Raw genomic sequence first — 17,042 nt, 5'->3', positions numbered from 1 at the left:
TGCCGTATCATATGCACATGTGCTGCATGTCTGGTCTAAGAAAATCAGGTTAACTTAAGGAGGTGGTCAGTGCAGGGAAGGGATCACCTATGGAGGTTCTACTACATATAGGTATCTACACACACACACAGAAAAGATACATGAATTCTTTGATGTAATTGTAATCAGAAACAAATCTCAATGGCACAGCCCCAAAACAGGAAGCATAAGTAAGTTGAGGATGATTGTGAAGAGAAAGAATTTCACATGAAGTTTAAGTCAAGGAAATAGAAATTGTTCAGTCTAAAAAACTGAAGAGAGGAAATGTAACTGAGGATATTCATTAGAACCAGAAGAAAAAAATTTAAACACTATTTGAAGGAAATATCATCTTAGTAACTAATTGAACTTATTACCCTAATAGAATTTTAGAATTTAATATCAAAGATGGCAAAAATGTTGTCCTTTGGTGTTACAGAATCAACTGGTTCAAATAAGTAATAAATATATTACTCTTGACATTTTACGCCTCTATAACATTCCAGTTCAAGAGAATTATCTAGTTAAGAAAATTAAAATTTAAGAAGTATGTAAAGCATTTTAGTAGTTTCAACTAACCTGTATCAAAAAGTATGCCAATAGTACATGAAGTTATAATATGCAAAGAACTAATAGATTTCTATAAGTCATTTCTAATAGATAATTCATTTCTATTACCTGTTACTTCTTTTAACTGATTTGTTCTGCCATGGTGGATCTATCACAATTATATCAAATATTTTCGTACCTGGAAACAAAATCACAATTTCAGAAAATAACTTTTGTATTAAATCACTATAAAGCAAAACATGTTCTTCAAAACTGAATTGCTTTCACTATGGACATAAATATATTGAAGGCAACAAACGGATGAATAGCATTTATTCAAATAGAATAATTTATGATGTGCCAGGCATAGTGGCTCACCCTAGTAATCATAGCACAACCTGGAAGGCCCATGTGGGTGGATCCTTTGACCTGAGGAATTTGACACCGGCCTGAGCAAGACTGAGACCCTGTCTCTAAAAAATAGCTCAGCAGGGCGGTGCCTATGGCTCCCATACACCAAGGGTGGAGGGTTCAAACCCGGCCCCGGCCAAATTGCAACAAAACAATAGCTGGGTGTTGTGGCAGGCACCTGTAGTCCCAGCTACTCAGGAGGTTGAGGCAAGAGAATCACCTAAGCCAAGGAGTTGGAAGTTGCTGTGAGCTGTGACACCACAGCTCTCTACCAAGGGTGATAAAGTGAGACTCTGTGTCTCTTAAAAGAAAAAAAATAGCTAAGCATTGTGGTGAGTGCCTGTAGTCCCAGCTACTTGGGAGAGTGAGACAAGAAAATCGCTTGAGCCCAATAGTTTGAGGTTGCCATGAGCTGTGATGTCACAGCACTATCCTGAGGGCAACAAAATGAGACTGTCTCAAAAAAATAAGTAAATAAATAAATAATTAAAAAATAAAAATAGCTGGGCACGGCTCGGCAGCTAGGGCACTGGCCACATACACCAGGGCTGGCGGGTTGGAACCCAGTCTGGGCCTGCCAAACAACGGAAACTACAACAAAAAAATAGCCAGGTATTGTGGCAGGTGCCTGTAGTCCCAGCTACTTGGGAGGCTGACGCAAGAGAATCGCTTAAGCCCAAGAGTTTGAAATTGCTGTGAGCTGTGATGCCACAGCACTCTGCTGAGGGCAACACAGTGAGACTGTCTCAAAAGAAAAAAAAAAAATGACTGGGCATTGTGGCAAGTGCTTGTGATCCCAGCTACTTGAGAGGCTGAGGCAAGAGAATCACTTGAGCCCAAGAGTTTGAGGTTGCTGTGAGTTGTCATGCCACAGCACTCTGCCGAGGGTGACAAAATAAAACTCTGTCTTAAAAAACAAGAATGTATCAAAAAAATTAGAAATTTTCCTTATCATTTAGGGATTTACGGATTTTTTTTTTTTTTTGTAGAGACAGAGTCTCACTTTACCGCCCTCGGTAGAGTGCTATGAGGTCACACGGCTCACAGCAACCTCCAACTCTTAGGCTTAGGTGATTCTCTTGCCTCAGCCTCCCGAGAAGCTGGGACTACAGGCACCCTCCACAAAGCCTAGCTATTGGATTTATGGATTTTTAACATAATTTCACCTTTTATAAATCTTGCAGACTACCTGCAGATGACCATAGCTCAGTGGGCTGGACACTGTGATTTATAAATTCCATGTTAAGTCCCAGCAGCCATGTTAATATGTTAATATGATCCTATCAAACCTTGGTCAATTTCTTTTTTTTTTTTTTGAGACAGAGTCTCAATATGCCACCCTTGGTAGAGTGTAGAGTGCTGTAGTGTCATGGCTCACAGCAACCTCAAAGTCTTAGACTTAAGCGATTCTCTTGCCTCAGCCTCCCAAGTAGCTGGAACTACAGGCACCCGCTATTTTGTTGTTGTAGTTGTCACTGTTGTTTATAGCTGACCTGGGCAGGGTTCGAACCTGCCAATCCCAGTGCATGTGGCCGGTGCTCTAACCACTGACCTTCAGGCACCAAGCCCCTAGGTCAATTTTTTTTTTTAACTTTTTATTTTAAAAGAATTTCAGTCTTATAGATGATATATTTACCATAATAGAACTTCCCCAGTTACCTACTAACATCCTTCTTTCTGATTTAGGATCAAAACCAGGTTGAAACGCTGCATTTAGTTGCCATCACTCATGTATCTCCTCCAAGCTGGGTAAATTCTTTTCTTCAGTCTTCCTTCATCTTTTGTGATTGTGACACTTCTCAGGGGACTGACCAATTATTATATAAAATGTCCCTCAATTTAGGTTTGGTATTTCCTCATGATTTAAATTTAGGTTATTTATTTTTGGAAAGAATATAATTGAAGTAAAGCCTACCATGTCCTATCAGAGCAATATATATCAAAAGGTACAGTAAGTCTAAGTCTCGTTACTAGTTAGAGACTAAGATCACTTGGTTAAAGTGACAGCCACCAAGTTTCTCCAATTTTTCCTTCTGGGGAGATACTTTAAGACCATGAAAATATCTTCTGTCTCATCTTTTCATGCACTACTTTGACTCCTAATTATTACTATACCATTCATCAGATAAAAAGTTTTAGTTCCAACATTCCATTCACATTTGTTAACTGGAATTTTACCATAAAGGGGACAGCTGTCGCTTCTCCCCTTGTATAAACATGGGTAGATTTTTATAAATAATTGTACAATCCCATAAGTAATCAAAAGAGTGCAAATTAAAATGAGGTGACACTTTTTAAACTATTAGAGTAACAAAGATCAAGAAGAATAGAAAAAAAAGTTCACTCATAGCACTGTTTTCTCATTAATTTGTTATCCTGTCATTTACTTTCAAAGAATTTTATGGCATTGCAACATGGATAACCACTCATGTATAAAATGGCTTGATGGCAATTAAAAAAGCTTTTCATTAGTAAACTATGTTGGGCTTGCTTGATAACTTAAAAATTTTTTTTGTTGGGAGATTTTTTTTTTATTGTTTCTTTGATCTCAGTGCTTGAAATGGTCTGTTCAAGAAATCTTTTTCTTCTTGATTAAGTCTAGGGAGAGGAGATGCTGGCCTGGTTGTGGAAAGAAGGGAATACTTTTACATTGCTGATGGGACTGCACACTAATATAAGCCTTTTGGAAGGAAGTATGGAGAGCCCTCAAAGAATTCAAACTAGACCTCCCATTTGATCCTGCAATCAGTACTAGGCATCTATCCAGAAGAAAAAAAATCATTTTATCATAAGGATATTTGCACTATACTGTTTATTGCAGCTCAATTTACAATTGCCAAATTGTGGGAACAACCTAAATGCCCAGCAATCCAGGAATGGATTGTTAACAAGCTGTGGTATATGTATACCATGGAATACTTTAGCCACTAAAAAGGATGATGACTTTACATCTTTTGCATTAACCTGGATGGAGGTGGAACACATTCTTCTTAGTAAAGCATTATAAGAATGAAGAAGTAAGAATCCAATGTACTCAATTCTGTTACGAGAACAACTGATGCTAGTACCTGGTAGTGGGAGGAGGGTTGGGGGAGGAGAGAGAGGGAAGGAGGGGTGGGGTTGTGGGGCCACAATGTGTGACACACCTCATGGGGGTGGGACACTATTTGTGTGTGTGTGTGTTTTTTATTGTTGGGGATTCATTGAGGGTACAATAAGCCAGGTTACACTGATTGCAATTGTTAGGCAAAGTCCCTCTTGCAATCATGTCTTGCCCCCATAAAGTGTGACACACACCAAGGCCCCACCCCCCCTCCCTCCGTCCCTCCTTCTGCTTTTCCTCCCCCCCCATAACCTTAATTGTCATTAATTGTCCTCATATCAAAATTGAATACATAGGATTCATGCTTCTCCATTCTTGTGATGCTTTACTAAGAATAATGTCTTCCACGTCCATCCAGGTTAATACGAAGGATGTAAAGTCTCCATTTTTTTTAATAGCTGAATAGTATTCCATGGTATACATATTGTTAATCCATTCCTGGGTTGGTAGGCATTTAGGCTGTTTCCACATTTTGGCGATTGTAAATTGAGCTGCAAAAAACAGTCTAGTACAAGTGTCCTTATGATAAAAGGATTTTTTTCCTTCTGGGTAGATGCCCAGTAATGGGATTGCAGGATCAAATGGGAGGTCTAGCTTGAGTGCTTTGAGGTTTCTCCACACTTCCTTCCAGAAAGGTTGTACTAGTTTGCAGTCCCACCAGCAGTGTAAAAGTGTTCCCTTCTCTCCACATCCACGCCAGCATCTGCAGTTTTGAGATTTTGTGATGTGGGCCATTCTCACTGGGGTTAGATGATATCTCAGGGTTGTTTTGATTTGCATTTCTCTAATATATAGAGATGATGAACATTTTTTCATGTGTTTGTTAGCCATTCGTCTGTCATCTTTAGAGAAGGTTCTATTCATGTGTCTTGCCCATTGATATATGGGATTGTTGGCTTTTTTCATGTGGATTAATTTGAGTTCTCTATAGATTCTAGTTATCAAGCTTTTGTCTGATTGAAAATATGCAAATATCCTTTCCCATTGTGTAGGTTGTCTCTTTGCTTTGGTTATTGTCTCCTTAGCTGTACAGAAGCTTTTCAGTTTAATGAAGTCGGGGGTGGGACACTATCAATAGAGGGACTTCATCCAGGAAATGCAAAGCAGTGTAAACTGGCTCATTGTACCCTCAATGATTCCCCAACAATAAAAAAAAAAAAAACTTAGGGCGGCACCTGTGGCTCAAGGAGTAGGGCGCCGGTCCCATATGCCGGAAGTGGTGGGTTCAAACCCAGCCCCGGCCAAAAATCACAAAAAAAAAAAAAAAAAAAACTTAAAATTTTGCTATGGACTGTCCAGATCACAAACAGCAAATGACATTAAATTGGTCAATATGCCTTATACCTTCCACAGCCCTTAGAATAGCTATAATTTATGAAAACTTATAAATCACTAAGCTCAGAACCCTCAAAATGACCCTGAAAAATACATATTATCATAGCTATTTTATAAATTAGAAAACTGAGGCTCAGTTTTGTAATGTGACTAGCCCAAAGACTCACAGTTAAATAAGCTTCAGAATCTAAATTCAGAACAGTTCTATACGATTGTGGATTTCAATATCTAAATTTTTCAACTTTATGCAGAAAAATATTTCAAAATATTTCAAAAAATTTTAGACAGTGAACTCGAACATTAGCCTAAAATATAATATAAAAGGCTAGAAAATGAAAATAGCCAGGCATTGTGGGCACCTATAGTCCCAGCTACTTGGGAGGCTGAGGCAAGAGAACTGCTTAAGCCCAAGAGTTTGATGTTGCTGTGAGCTGTGACGCCACAGGGTACTCTATCGAGGGGAACATAGTGAAACTGTCCTAAAAAAAAAAAAAAAGCAGGGGCAGTGCCTGGGGCTCACAGGAGTAGAGTGCCAGCCCCACATAACAGAGGTGGTGGGTTCAATCCTGGCTCCAGCCAAAAACTGCAAAAAAAAAAACAGAAGTCAGCACTTTAGAATTGAACTTAAAGGAAAAATAATACTGGGAAAAGTGCTTTCCCCATCCTCATAAATGTTGACCCTCATTCAAAATTCAGACTACCTCTTAACTTTTGAGGATGCAGGAAAGTTATGTTTTTCTAATAATAAACACAATTAATTACTTACAATTCAGAAGTGGTTGCATACAAGAAATGTCTGACAAAAGAAAACTGCTTTTTGGCGGCAACAGGTATTTCTGTCCCATTAAAGTGATCATTTTTGTGAAACTAGAGTTGTTTTCAACAACCCGTGAAAATAAGTCCTGCTCTGTGAGAGATGTATCATCTTCCGTCAATTGTAATGTCTGAAGTTCCATCTCATTCTGAGAAGGCAAATGCTTTGCCATTTCACATAATTCCGACAAATTGCAGGTATCGAGTGGTAAAGTAAGAGGCTTATTACACTTGTCCTGTTTTTCAAAAACTGGATAAAGAAAACCACTTTTGAGACCTTCCTCGATTAATTGTAAAGATCCATCCAAAATCAGCTCCCTGATCTGTAAGAGAAGTGCTTTTAAGTACATTAAAACAACCATGAGATTAAAACTATTTTCTATATAATAAAATCCTTATTCTGCTTTGAATATTTGAATTTATAGATTAAAATCAACATTCTTAATGCTTACAATAAATTAATTTGTACTACAATGAGTGAAGAATGTACAAGCACACCCCTGAACTGCTGTTTCCTACTTGTTGAATGTATAAATTCCCTGAATGAATAACCACTGAAAGTCATATACTGAGGAAAAAATAAATAAGTAACCAAACAATATAAGAAAAAATATCCTTAAAACACTTATAAGATGAATCTGATAATCTGAATGTTTCTAAAAGAAAATGAAAACAAAAAAAAAAATTTTTTTTTTTTTTTTTTTTTTTGAGACAAAGTCTCACTACGTCGCCCTCAGCAGAGTGCTGTGGCATCACAGCTCAGAGCAACCTCAAAGTCCTGGGCTTAAGTGATTCTCTTGCCTCAGCCTCCCGAGTAGCTAGGACTACAGGTGCCCACCACAATGCCAGCTATTTTTTTTGTTGTTGCAGTTGTCATTGTTGACTTTAGCTGGCCCACGCTGGGTTCGAGCTCGCCAGCCTTGGTGTATGTATGTGGCCAGCGCCCCTACCCACTGAGCTAAGGGCACCACCTAGAAAACGAAATTTCTAATCTATTAAAAGGATTAAATTTAAAGCATAACATTTAATCTTAGATTTTTCTCATGATCTAATTTTAAATAAACATACGTTTGATTTTATATAACATGGCTTGTATGAATTGTAAAAAAGAAAATAGGTAATTGTAAAATTAATATGAAAACAAAGTTCTGCAAAAATACAACTATAATAATTATAAAAATAAAAGCCAAGTTCCATTCCCGGACAAGATAGAATACCAAGGATCAGATTAATCCTTTCAAATGAAACTACTTTTTAAAAATATACAAAATATGTTTTTTTTTAAAAGGCTTTCACTGGGCTCCGTGGCACACTCCTATACTCCCAGCTACTCAGGAGGCTGAGACAAGAGGATCACTTGAATGCAGGAGTTTAAGGTTGCTGTGAGCTAAGAAGATGGCACAGCACTCTACCCAAGGAGACAGAGTAAGAGTCAGTTTCAAAGTAATTTTTTAAAAAGCTTTCAGACTTTAGATGTCAGGCAGTAAAAAAAACAGTGGTCCGTAAATAGGAGAAGCATAGGACTGTTCCTTGAGAAAGTTCACAGGCAGCAGTAGAGGGAAGAGACACATGTAGAATACAATAGTCTCTCTGAGTTGAGGAGAGGGAACAGGGAGCCTGAAAAGGCCAAGGTAGCTGGAGTTTCCAGGGCATAGTACCAGAAAAGAGAGGGCACCGGGAGCAATTAAGAGCTGCAGAGGGTTCTCAGAAGTCTGAGAAGTCTCAGAAGTCTACGGCTGAGTAGTCATCATGTGGTGCATGTGATGAAACCACCAAGGTTAAGGAAAGAACCAGAAGAGAAAAACTCAGGTGGATTCAAGTGGGAAGAAAGGAAGGAAGGGATTTGGTGGGCCCCCACCCAATGGGTACTATGTACAGGAATATGGCACACTTCCTGGGTGAAGGATACAACTACAACTCGGACTTTAATCTTACAAATGCAAACTATGTAACCTAATCATACATAACCTCATATTAATCTGATACTTTAAAAAAGCAAACAAACAAACAACCAACCAGATGAAATGACCCAGGGAAAAGAATACCCAGGAGTCACACAGAGCTGGGAACAGTTAGTGCTCTCATGTGCCAAAATGGAAAACCTCATAATTCACCGGGTGCAAGGCAGATGACTCAGAAGGGTACTGCCTCAGTAGTGAGAGAAAAAATAGGTCTAGTAAACCAAAGTCTTCTCTGGTCCTAAACTCACACAAAGTATTAATATACACAGCTATGATTTTATAAAAAAAAAAAAAAAAAGAATCAAAGAAACGGCTTGGCGCCTGTGGCTCAAGCAGCTAAGGCACCAGCCAAATATACATGATCTGGTGGGTTTGAATGCAACCAAAAATAAAATAGCCAGGCTTGCTGGCAGGCACGTGTAATCTCAGCTACTTGGGAGCTGAGGCAGGAAAATTGCTTAAGCCCAGGAGTTGAAGGTTGCTGTGAGCTGTGATGCCAGGGCACTCTACCCAGGGCCACAGCTCGAGGCTCCGTCTTACTCTGTTGCTAGAGGACTGTGGTGTCAGTCTAGCTCACAGCAACCTCCAACTCCTGAGCTCAAACAATCCTCCTGCCTCAGCCTCCCAAGTAGCTGGGACAACAGGCACCCACCACAAGATCCACCTAATTTTTCTATTTTTTTAATAGAGATAAGGTCTCGCTCTTGCTCAGGCTGCTATGGCAAACTCCTGAGCTCAAGCCATCCCTCCCACCTTGGCCTCACAGAGTGCTAGGATTACAGGTAGGAGCCACCGCACCCAGCTCAAAGAATCGTTTTCTGAGAACAGAACCAAGGAATATTTAAAGGAATATGAAAATATCCAGTACTCAAAAAGTTAAAATTGAAGTAACTTACAAAAAATTAAAGATTGCCAAGAACGTAAAGAAGATAATACAAAAGGAAAATCACAGGATAGAAGCACACAGGAACAACACACATGACACTAATAGTGGAAGACACTAGATAAGTTTACCTGCTGCCCATTTAAAAATATTAGGGGAAAAAGTAGAAAAGGGTATTAAAGGACTTATTATACCATATCTGTACCTTGAAAATGTAAAGAAAAAAATGAATGTGTCAAGAAGGGACATGGAGCTACAGAAAAAGGACCAACTCAATCTTTTAGAGATAAAAACTATAATGCATGAAATGAAAAATCCACTGGATTAAACTAACAGTAGATTAGACACTGAAGGAAAAAATAAGTACACTTGAAGATGTACAATAAAAGTGTCCAAAATGAACAGGAAAAAAAAGCATTTGAGGTAATAATAACCCAAAATATCTAAACTTAAAAAATAAAAATTAGGGGGAGGCGCCTGTGGCTCAGTCGGTAAGGCGCCAGCCCCATATACTGAGGGTGGCGGGTTCAAACCCGGCCCCGGCTGAACTGCAACCAAAACATAGCCGAGCGTTGTGGTGGGCGCCTGTAGTCCCAGCTGCTCAGGAGGCTGAGGCAAGAGAATCGCGTAAGCCCAGGAGTTGGAGGTTGCTGTGAGCTGTGTGAGGCCACGGCACTCTACCGAGGGCCATAAAGTGAGACTCTGTCTCTACGAAAAAAAAAATAAATAAAAAATGAAAATAAAAATTAGGGCGGCACCTGTGGCTCAGTGGGAGCACCAGCCTCATTTCCCAAGGGTGGTGGTTTCAAACTCAGCCCCAGCCAAAATGCAACAAAAAAATAGTTGGCATTATGGCAGGCAGCTGTAGTCCCAGCTACCCGGGAGGCTGAGGCAAGAGTATCGCCTAAGCCCAGGAGTTGGAGGTTGCTGTGAGCTGTGACATCAAGGCACATGAGGGCGACAAAGTGAGACTCTGTCCCTACAAAAAATAAACAAATAAATAAAGTCAAATTAAAAGAATAAAAAGGGAAAAAAAGAAATTTTTCAAAATGTCCAACTTGCTGAACATTATAAATTCCTAGATCTAAGAAGCCCAACATAGGGAGAAGGAAGCGGAAAATCTTCATTACAGAACATAATAATCAAATTGCTAAAAATCAGTAATAAAGAGAGATGTTCAAGGCAGCCAGATATTTCCAGTTCCAATAAAGAGAAACAGGAACAACAGTTTCTGAGACATTAGGCAACAAAAAACAGTGACTGTGAGATATGGGAAACAAATCACAGGTGAGCCCTGGAATGTCCCAGCTAACCGTCTGTTGGAGAGTGTTGAGGCCACAGGAAGGAGGGATCTGGGCAGAACCTGGAACGATCTCTGAAGTGAGGAAACAGAACTATACTGCATGTTCTACCCTATACAATTAAGAGAAAGAAATCAGAAATATAATAATTGAGAAGGTGTAAGTAAAACTACTACCATTTATAGGAGCTATAATCCTATACTGGCAAAAGTTGCAAGATTGCAATACAAAAAATTGCAACTTAAGAAATTGGCAAAGCCTTTTTTTTTTTTTTTTTTTTTTTGAGGCACAGTCTCCCTTTGTTACCCTCAGCAGAGTGCTGTGGCATCATAGCTCACAGCAACCTCCAATTCTTGGGCTCAAGCAATTCTCTTGCCTCATCCTCCCGAGAAGCTGGGACTACAGGTGTCTGCCACAACGGCCAGCTATTTTTTTAGAGACAGGGTCTCCCTCTTGCTCAGGCTGCTCTCAAACCTGTGAGCTCAAGGCAATCCACCCACCTCGGCCTCCCAGAGTGCTAAGGTTAAAGGCGTGGTCCACCTTGCCTGGCCTGGCAAAGCCTTTATAAAGAACATTTTACAAAATGACACAACAGAAACTTCAAAAAATGGAAAGACATACTCATGTTTTAAAACAGAATCACTAACATCTTAAAGATGTCAACACCACCCTAATTTAATTTATAAATGTAATGCCACACCATAAAAATGAAAGCATGGTTTTATTTCCAACTAGACATTAAAGCTGATCCTAAAATTCATATAGGGAAAAAAATAAAAATTTAAAAAAGCAGCCAGGAAAACTGTAAAAGTGAGGAAATATTAAATATTAAAACTTCAAAATCTCAAAAGACACTGGCAAATAGAGACAAATAAAAGTCCAGAAATAAACTCAAATGCGTATGTGAAATTGGTGTATTTAGCATCTCAAATCAGCAGGGAAAACTCATTTTATTTATTTTTTTTTTTTTGTAGAGACAGTCTCACTTTATCACCCTCGGTAGAGTGCCGTGGCGTCACAGCTCACAGCAACCTCCAACTCCTGAGCTTTGGCGATTTTCTTGCCTCAGCCTCCCGGGTAGCTGGGATACAGATGCCCGCCATAATGCCAACAATTTTTTTGTTGCAGTTTGGCTGGGGCTGAGTTTGAAACCACCACCCTTGGGAAATGAGGCTGGTGCCCTACCCACTGAGCCACAGGTGCCGCCCAGAAAATGCATTTTAAATGACAAGCGAATGGGTAGTCATCTGGAAGAAAATGAAGTTGGATTCCCTCTAATTCATACTTTATCCAAGATGAAATCTAAACGGAGTAATGATATAAACGTGAAATAGAGCTACAGATATTCCAGAAGAAAATACGCAAGGAAATTCTGATACATGCTTGGATGACTCCTGAAGATATTATGCTTGTGAAATTTGCCAGATGTAAAAGGATAAACATTGTAGTGTTCCACTTATATGAAATATTTAGAATAGGAAAATGCAGAGACAGAAAGAATAGAGGTTACCAAGGGTGGGAAAGGGAGAAATGGGGAGTTAGTGTTTAATGGTAAAGTTTCAGTTTGGGAAGATGAAAAAGTTCTAAAGGACAGTGGTGATGATGGTACAACATTTTGTGAATGTATTTAATGCCCAAAATGTTAAAATGAAAAAATGGAAAATTAGTTAAAATGCAAACTTTTGTGTTATGTACATTCTACCACAATAAAAAAAGAAAAATAGTTAAAATGGAAAATTTTATGTTATGTATATTCTACCACAATAAAAAAGAAAATCCAGTGTCCTAACATCAGATTAATTCAATGTGTCCAAAACTAAAATTATCATCCCTTCTAAGCCAAATTCCAAATCTAAATTTCCTGTTTCAAATGTGCTTCATGGAGTCAAGCTTAAAATTTGTGTGTTCCCTCTGTTTCCTGTTATTTCTTCAATAGATCTCACTTATCTCTAAGTTCTGTAAATAAATCCCTCACAAAAAAAAATAAATAAATCCCTCATATTACTTGTGCTTTCTTCTGCCATTACTTACTATTTTACCTACAGATAATAGGCTTTTATAATTCCTAAAACATCTAAACCAATATAGCATAAGTTTACTTATGTTAAATATTTAAACTAGGAGTAGTCCACATATAACTTGTTTCCATAAAAATAACTGTCCCTGGGGCGGCGCCTGTGGCTCAGTCGGTAGGGCGCTGGCCCATATACCGAGGGTGGCGGGTTCAAACCCGGCCCCGGCCAAACTGCAACCAAAAAATAGCCGGGCGTTATGGCGGGCGCCTGTAGTCCCAGCTACTCGGGAGGCTGAGGCAAGAGAATCGCTTAAGCCCAGGAGTTGGAGGTTGCTATGAGCTGTGTGAGGCCATGGCACTCTACCCAGGGCCATAAAGTGAGACTCTGTCTCTACAAAAAAAAAAAAAATAACTGTCCCTTACTATAAAGTAATAATCACTATTAAATTATAACCCCAACTAAAATGATCACTTGATTCTGAAGAGCATCTTTATTTACACTGTCCACTTACTTTTACTATGTTATATTAATCTTTCAATGTCATCAATGATTTTACACCTACCTTTGAATGATATTCCATAGCATCCAATTCACCTTGATTGAAAACAACACATCTTTTACGCTTCTAAAGGATAAATTTCAGGGGAAAAATTACGTTACTATCAAAATAATATTTAGAAATATCTCACTTTTTAAATTTTCATTATCTATACTGCATATCTCACTCATTAAGATGTAATAATGCTAAGGCGGCACCCGTAGCTCAGTGGGTAGGACGCCAGTCACATACACTGAGGCTGGCGGGTTCAAACCCAGCCTTGGCCTGCCAAACAACAACTGCAACAATAAAATAGCTGGGCATTGGCTTGGCACCTGTGGCTCAAGCGGCTAAGGCGCCAGACACATACACCTGAGCTGGCGGCTTCAAATCCAGCCTGGGCCCGCCAAGCGACTATGATGGCTACAACCAGAAAATAGCCAGGTGTTGTGGCGGGCACCTGTAGTCCCAGCTACTTGGGAGTTGGAGACAGGAGACTCGCTTGAGCCCAGGAGTTGGAGGTAGCTGTGAGCTGTGATGCCACAGCTCTCTACCTAGGGTGACAGCTTGAGGTTCTGTCTCAAAAAAAATAGCCTGGCATTGAGGCAGGCACCTATAGTCCCAGCTACTTGGGAGGCTCAGGCAAGAGAATTGCTTGAGCCCGAGTTTGAGGTTGCTGTGAGCTGTGATGCCACAGCACTCTACCCAGGGTGACAGCTTGAGACTCTGTCTCAAAAAAAAAAAAAAAAAGATATAATAATCATCTATCGAGATCCAAACTGAAGCAAGGGGTATGGACTAATTAGGCAAACATTTCCAAAGTATAAAAAATACAACAAAAACAAAATGGGTAATAAAAGTTCACCTCAGAAAAAAAACAGAAAAAAAAAATAAAAAAAAAAAAGTTCACCTCAGGCTTATCTGCTATTAATAAGCAAAAAAATAAAAATAAAAAATAAATTAAAAAAAAAGAATTAGTTCCATATGATAAAGTGTGGCACCAGAACAGAAAGTAAGATTCTGTCTCAAAAAAAAAAGTTTTGTCAAGATAACATTTATTACATATGTTCACCTACATTTTTCCATATTAAAATAAGAAATTTACCTAACTTAAGAGACTACACATTAAAATTAATGGCTATATTCTATAAACTACAAATTTCCTTTACGAAGCTTTATTTTCTGAATTACTATCTATATACTATTTTACTGAGATAGCAAACAACATCATATATTTTCTTTTCTGTCCCTGACATAAAGGAGATAGCCAATATATGTTAAAATGGAAAAAGATATGTCCAAGAAAAACAAAAAGCACAAGAATATTAAAAGTTCTACTTCAGGTACCCATACAGTGTAACAAATTATCTTTATTACTTTCCTTAGTCTAATTCTCAACATGCTTTATTATTTATTTCAACTCCACTCAGTTATAAGATTCATGAGAACAAAGGTTGTGATTATCTTGTTTCATCACTCAACAAGATAGCACATAGAGTTCAACCTTTGCTGGGTAAGTAATGAATGTCATTCCTGTCACTAACAAAGAAAATGCTGATATATCTATCTGAAGTGGACTTTGTATAATTCCCTCCAAGCTCCTGAAAGACACAAAAATAGTTAAAGTACAATTAATTTGATCTTATATGGCATTCTCAAAACTGTATTAAAAGGCTGGGCACCATGGCTTGTGCCTGTAATCCTAACACTCTGGGAAGCCAAATCGGATGGACTGAGCTCAGGAGTTACATACCAGCCTGAGCAAGAACGAGACCCATGTCTCTAGTCAAAATAGATTAGGCTCAGCAACTGTAGCTTGGCAGCTGGGGCACCAGCCAACATACCAGAGCTGGCAGGTTCAAACCCAGCCCAGGCCTGCCAAACAACAACTACAACAAAATGACCAGGCACTGTGGCAGGTGCCTACAGTCCCAGCTACTTGGGAGGCTGAGGCAAGAGAATCGCTTAAGCCCAAGAGTTTGGGGTTGCTGTGAGCTGTGATGCCACAACACTCTACCGAGGGCAACACAGTAAGACTCCATCCCAAAAAAAAATAGAATAACTAGCCAGGCATAGTGGCAAACGCCCGCAGACCCAACTACTCAAGAGGTTCAGGCAAGAGGATTGCTCAAGCCCAAGAGTTTGAGGTTGCTGTGAGCTATGATACCATGGCATTCTACCCAGGGCAAGGGAGTGAAACTCTGGCTCAAAAAGAACGACAAAAAAAAAAAAAACTGCATTAAAAGATTATACCAATGTGCATATACAAATATATATACCTTAAACACTTGTGTCTCACTTTGTCATTCTGGGTAAAGTGCCTTGGCATCATAGCTCACAGCAATCTCAAACTCTTAGACTCAAGAGATCATTTTGCCTCAGGCTCCCAAGTAGCTGGGACTACAAGCACCCACCACAACGCCTGGCTAGTTTTTTTAGAGCCAGGGTCTCTATCTTGCTTAGGCTGGTCTTGAACTTGTAAGCTTAAGCAATTGACCAGCCGTGCTAGGATTACAGGTGTGAGCCACACTCATCCTTAATAGCCTACAAACTTATAAACTTATACATTTTGCACAACAGCTTTCTGTTTCTCATTATAAAATTTCCAAAACATCACCCCCAACTTTCAAGCTTTCATTACATGAGCTATTTCCAAGGAATAACTCTCTAAAAATACATTCACTGTTGAGGAATTATGCAGACTTTTTTTCCCTTCGGCAAAAACACATGTAAATTTAGTTAATACAAATTTCTAAGCTGAAAAGGTTTTCTTGCTCTGTGGGTTTGTTTTAATTTATAGAACATTCACTTGAGAGCTAATGTTGTTACTGCAATTTGGTATTCTAAGAATGGTAGAATAGGAAAAACCTAAGTTACTCTGGATATGCTAATGTCTCCTTATGTTTTATTAATTCTTCCTTATACCTAATAAATCACAAGATATGGGATATTGAAATAATACATCTCATTTGTTTTCTGTAGAAAAATAAGTATTTCTTAAAACTTTCTACCTTCCCAATAATAGAATCAGAGCTTTCTTTTTTAACACCAATCATTAGATCTTCCTTCTCATTACTTTGCCGGCGTTCTTTGTGAACAGCTGGAGTTATATGAGGTTTGGTAATATCAAACAGTTCAGGTCGAAAAACATATTTTTGTGTGAATATTTTATAATTTTGTCCATCATGGTTCTCTGGCTTAGTGATAGAGTCATAAGCAACATATGTAGTACAGGCTCCCGGAGAGGATTCAGAATCCACGTGAAGAGAATTAAAGTGGACAGAAGTCGGCTTGTTTTTATTGTTACAAGGCTCACGGTGCTGGTGAAATTGATAGTTTATCTTGTTAATATAAGAAAGATGATCCAGTAACCATCCAGGTGACATCTGGTGTACTACAGACATTCTTTTCCTCTTTAAAAAGTCTCTGGGAATTAGGGACCAATGTAAACTCAATTTCCCAGATCAGATTCTTAAATGCCCTGAATTTTAATAAACATATACTTCACACATTTAGATAGAGCTGATGTGCAAATATATAAACCTGACGTGTATACTGAAGACAATTTTTGACACACATGCTATGTTAATATACATAGAAGTTCTAAGAAAAGCTGCAACATTTTAACATAAAGTTCCGTTTATTTCAGTTGATAATTCAAATTTTCAGCCAACTTGGCCAAAAGTAGTTAAAACCTGATCTTATTTCTGGAATCCCAATCTGATCCTCCTGTTTTCCTAGGCCTGCAACAACTTCTTGCTTTGGTGCTTGGATCGAGGTCCACATCCTCCAAGAAGTAAATCCTTAAAAGGTGAAAGTGTCCTGTGAAAGCAAAGAATACTATGAGAATTCACCCTTTTTAATGAGACAAATCTATACGAAGAGGGTCACGAGGAATTGTTAGCAGGTCAGTCCTTGTTTTTTCAAATTACATTTTCCATAGTAAGTCAGCCTATTCTCCAGTACCAATGCCCTTCTTAATCACTGCTACTAATGGAGTAATTGATTAAAAAGAAGACTGGTCTAGTTAAAGCAATTTTTCTTTTGAGATGGGGCCTCACTCTGTCACCCAGGCTGTAGAGCAGTGGCATGGTCTTAGTTCACTGCAGCCTTGA

The 17,042-nt window shown here is 38.8% G+C and overlaps 1 protein-coding gene across 4 annotated transcripts in view; it reads right to left on the bottom strand.

Annotated features, from left to right (window-relative positions):
* Positions 1-17,042, bottom strand: part of METTL4 (methyltransferase 4, N6-adenosine) — a 44,094-nt gene that overhangs the window by 24,791 nt on the left and 2,261 nt on the right. For all 4 annotated transcript variants that reach the window (XM_053571177.1, XM_053571176.1, XM_053571178.1 and 1 more), the window contains exons 2-5: positions 15,939-16,749; positions 12,952-13,014; positions 6,183-6,552; positions 697-766 (exon numbers count right to left, since the gene is read on the bottom strand). In XM_053571177.1, the coding sequence (XP_053427152.1) occupies positions 697-766; positions 6,183-6,552; positions 12,952-13,014; positions 15,939-16,331 (896 nt within the window). In that variant the 5' untranslated portion in view covers positions 16,332-16,749. The remainder of the gene's footprint in view (positions 1-696; positions 767-6,182; positions 6,553-12,951; positions 13,015-15,938; positions 16,750-17,042) is intronic.

The sequence above is a fragment of the Nycticebus coucang genome, chromosome 19 (assembly GCF_027406575.1).
Source record: "Nycticebus coucang isolate mNycCou1 chromosome 19, mNycCou1.pri, whole genome shotgun sequence".
NCBI classification, from domain to species: domain Eukaryota; kingdom Metazoa; phylum Chordata; class Mammalia; order Primates; family Lorisidae; genus Nycticebus; species Nycticebus coucang.
The sequence above is the reverse complement of the archived record's forward strand: the minus strand, read 5'-3'. Positions and strand labels throughout refer to the sequence as shown.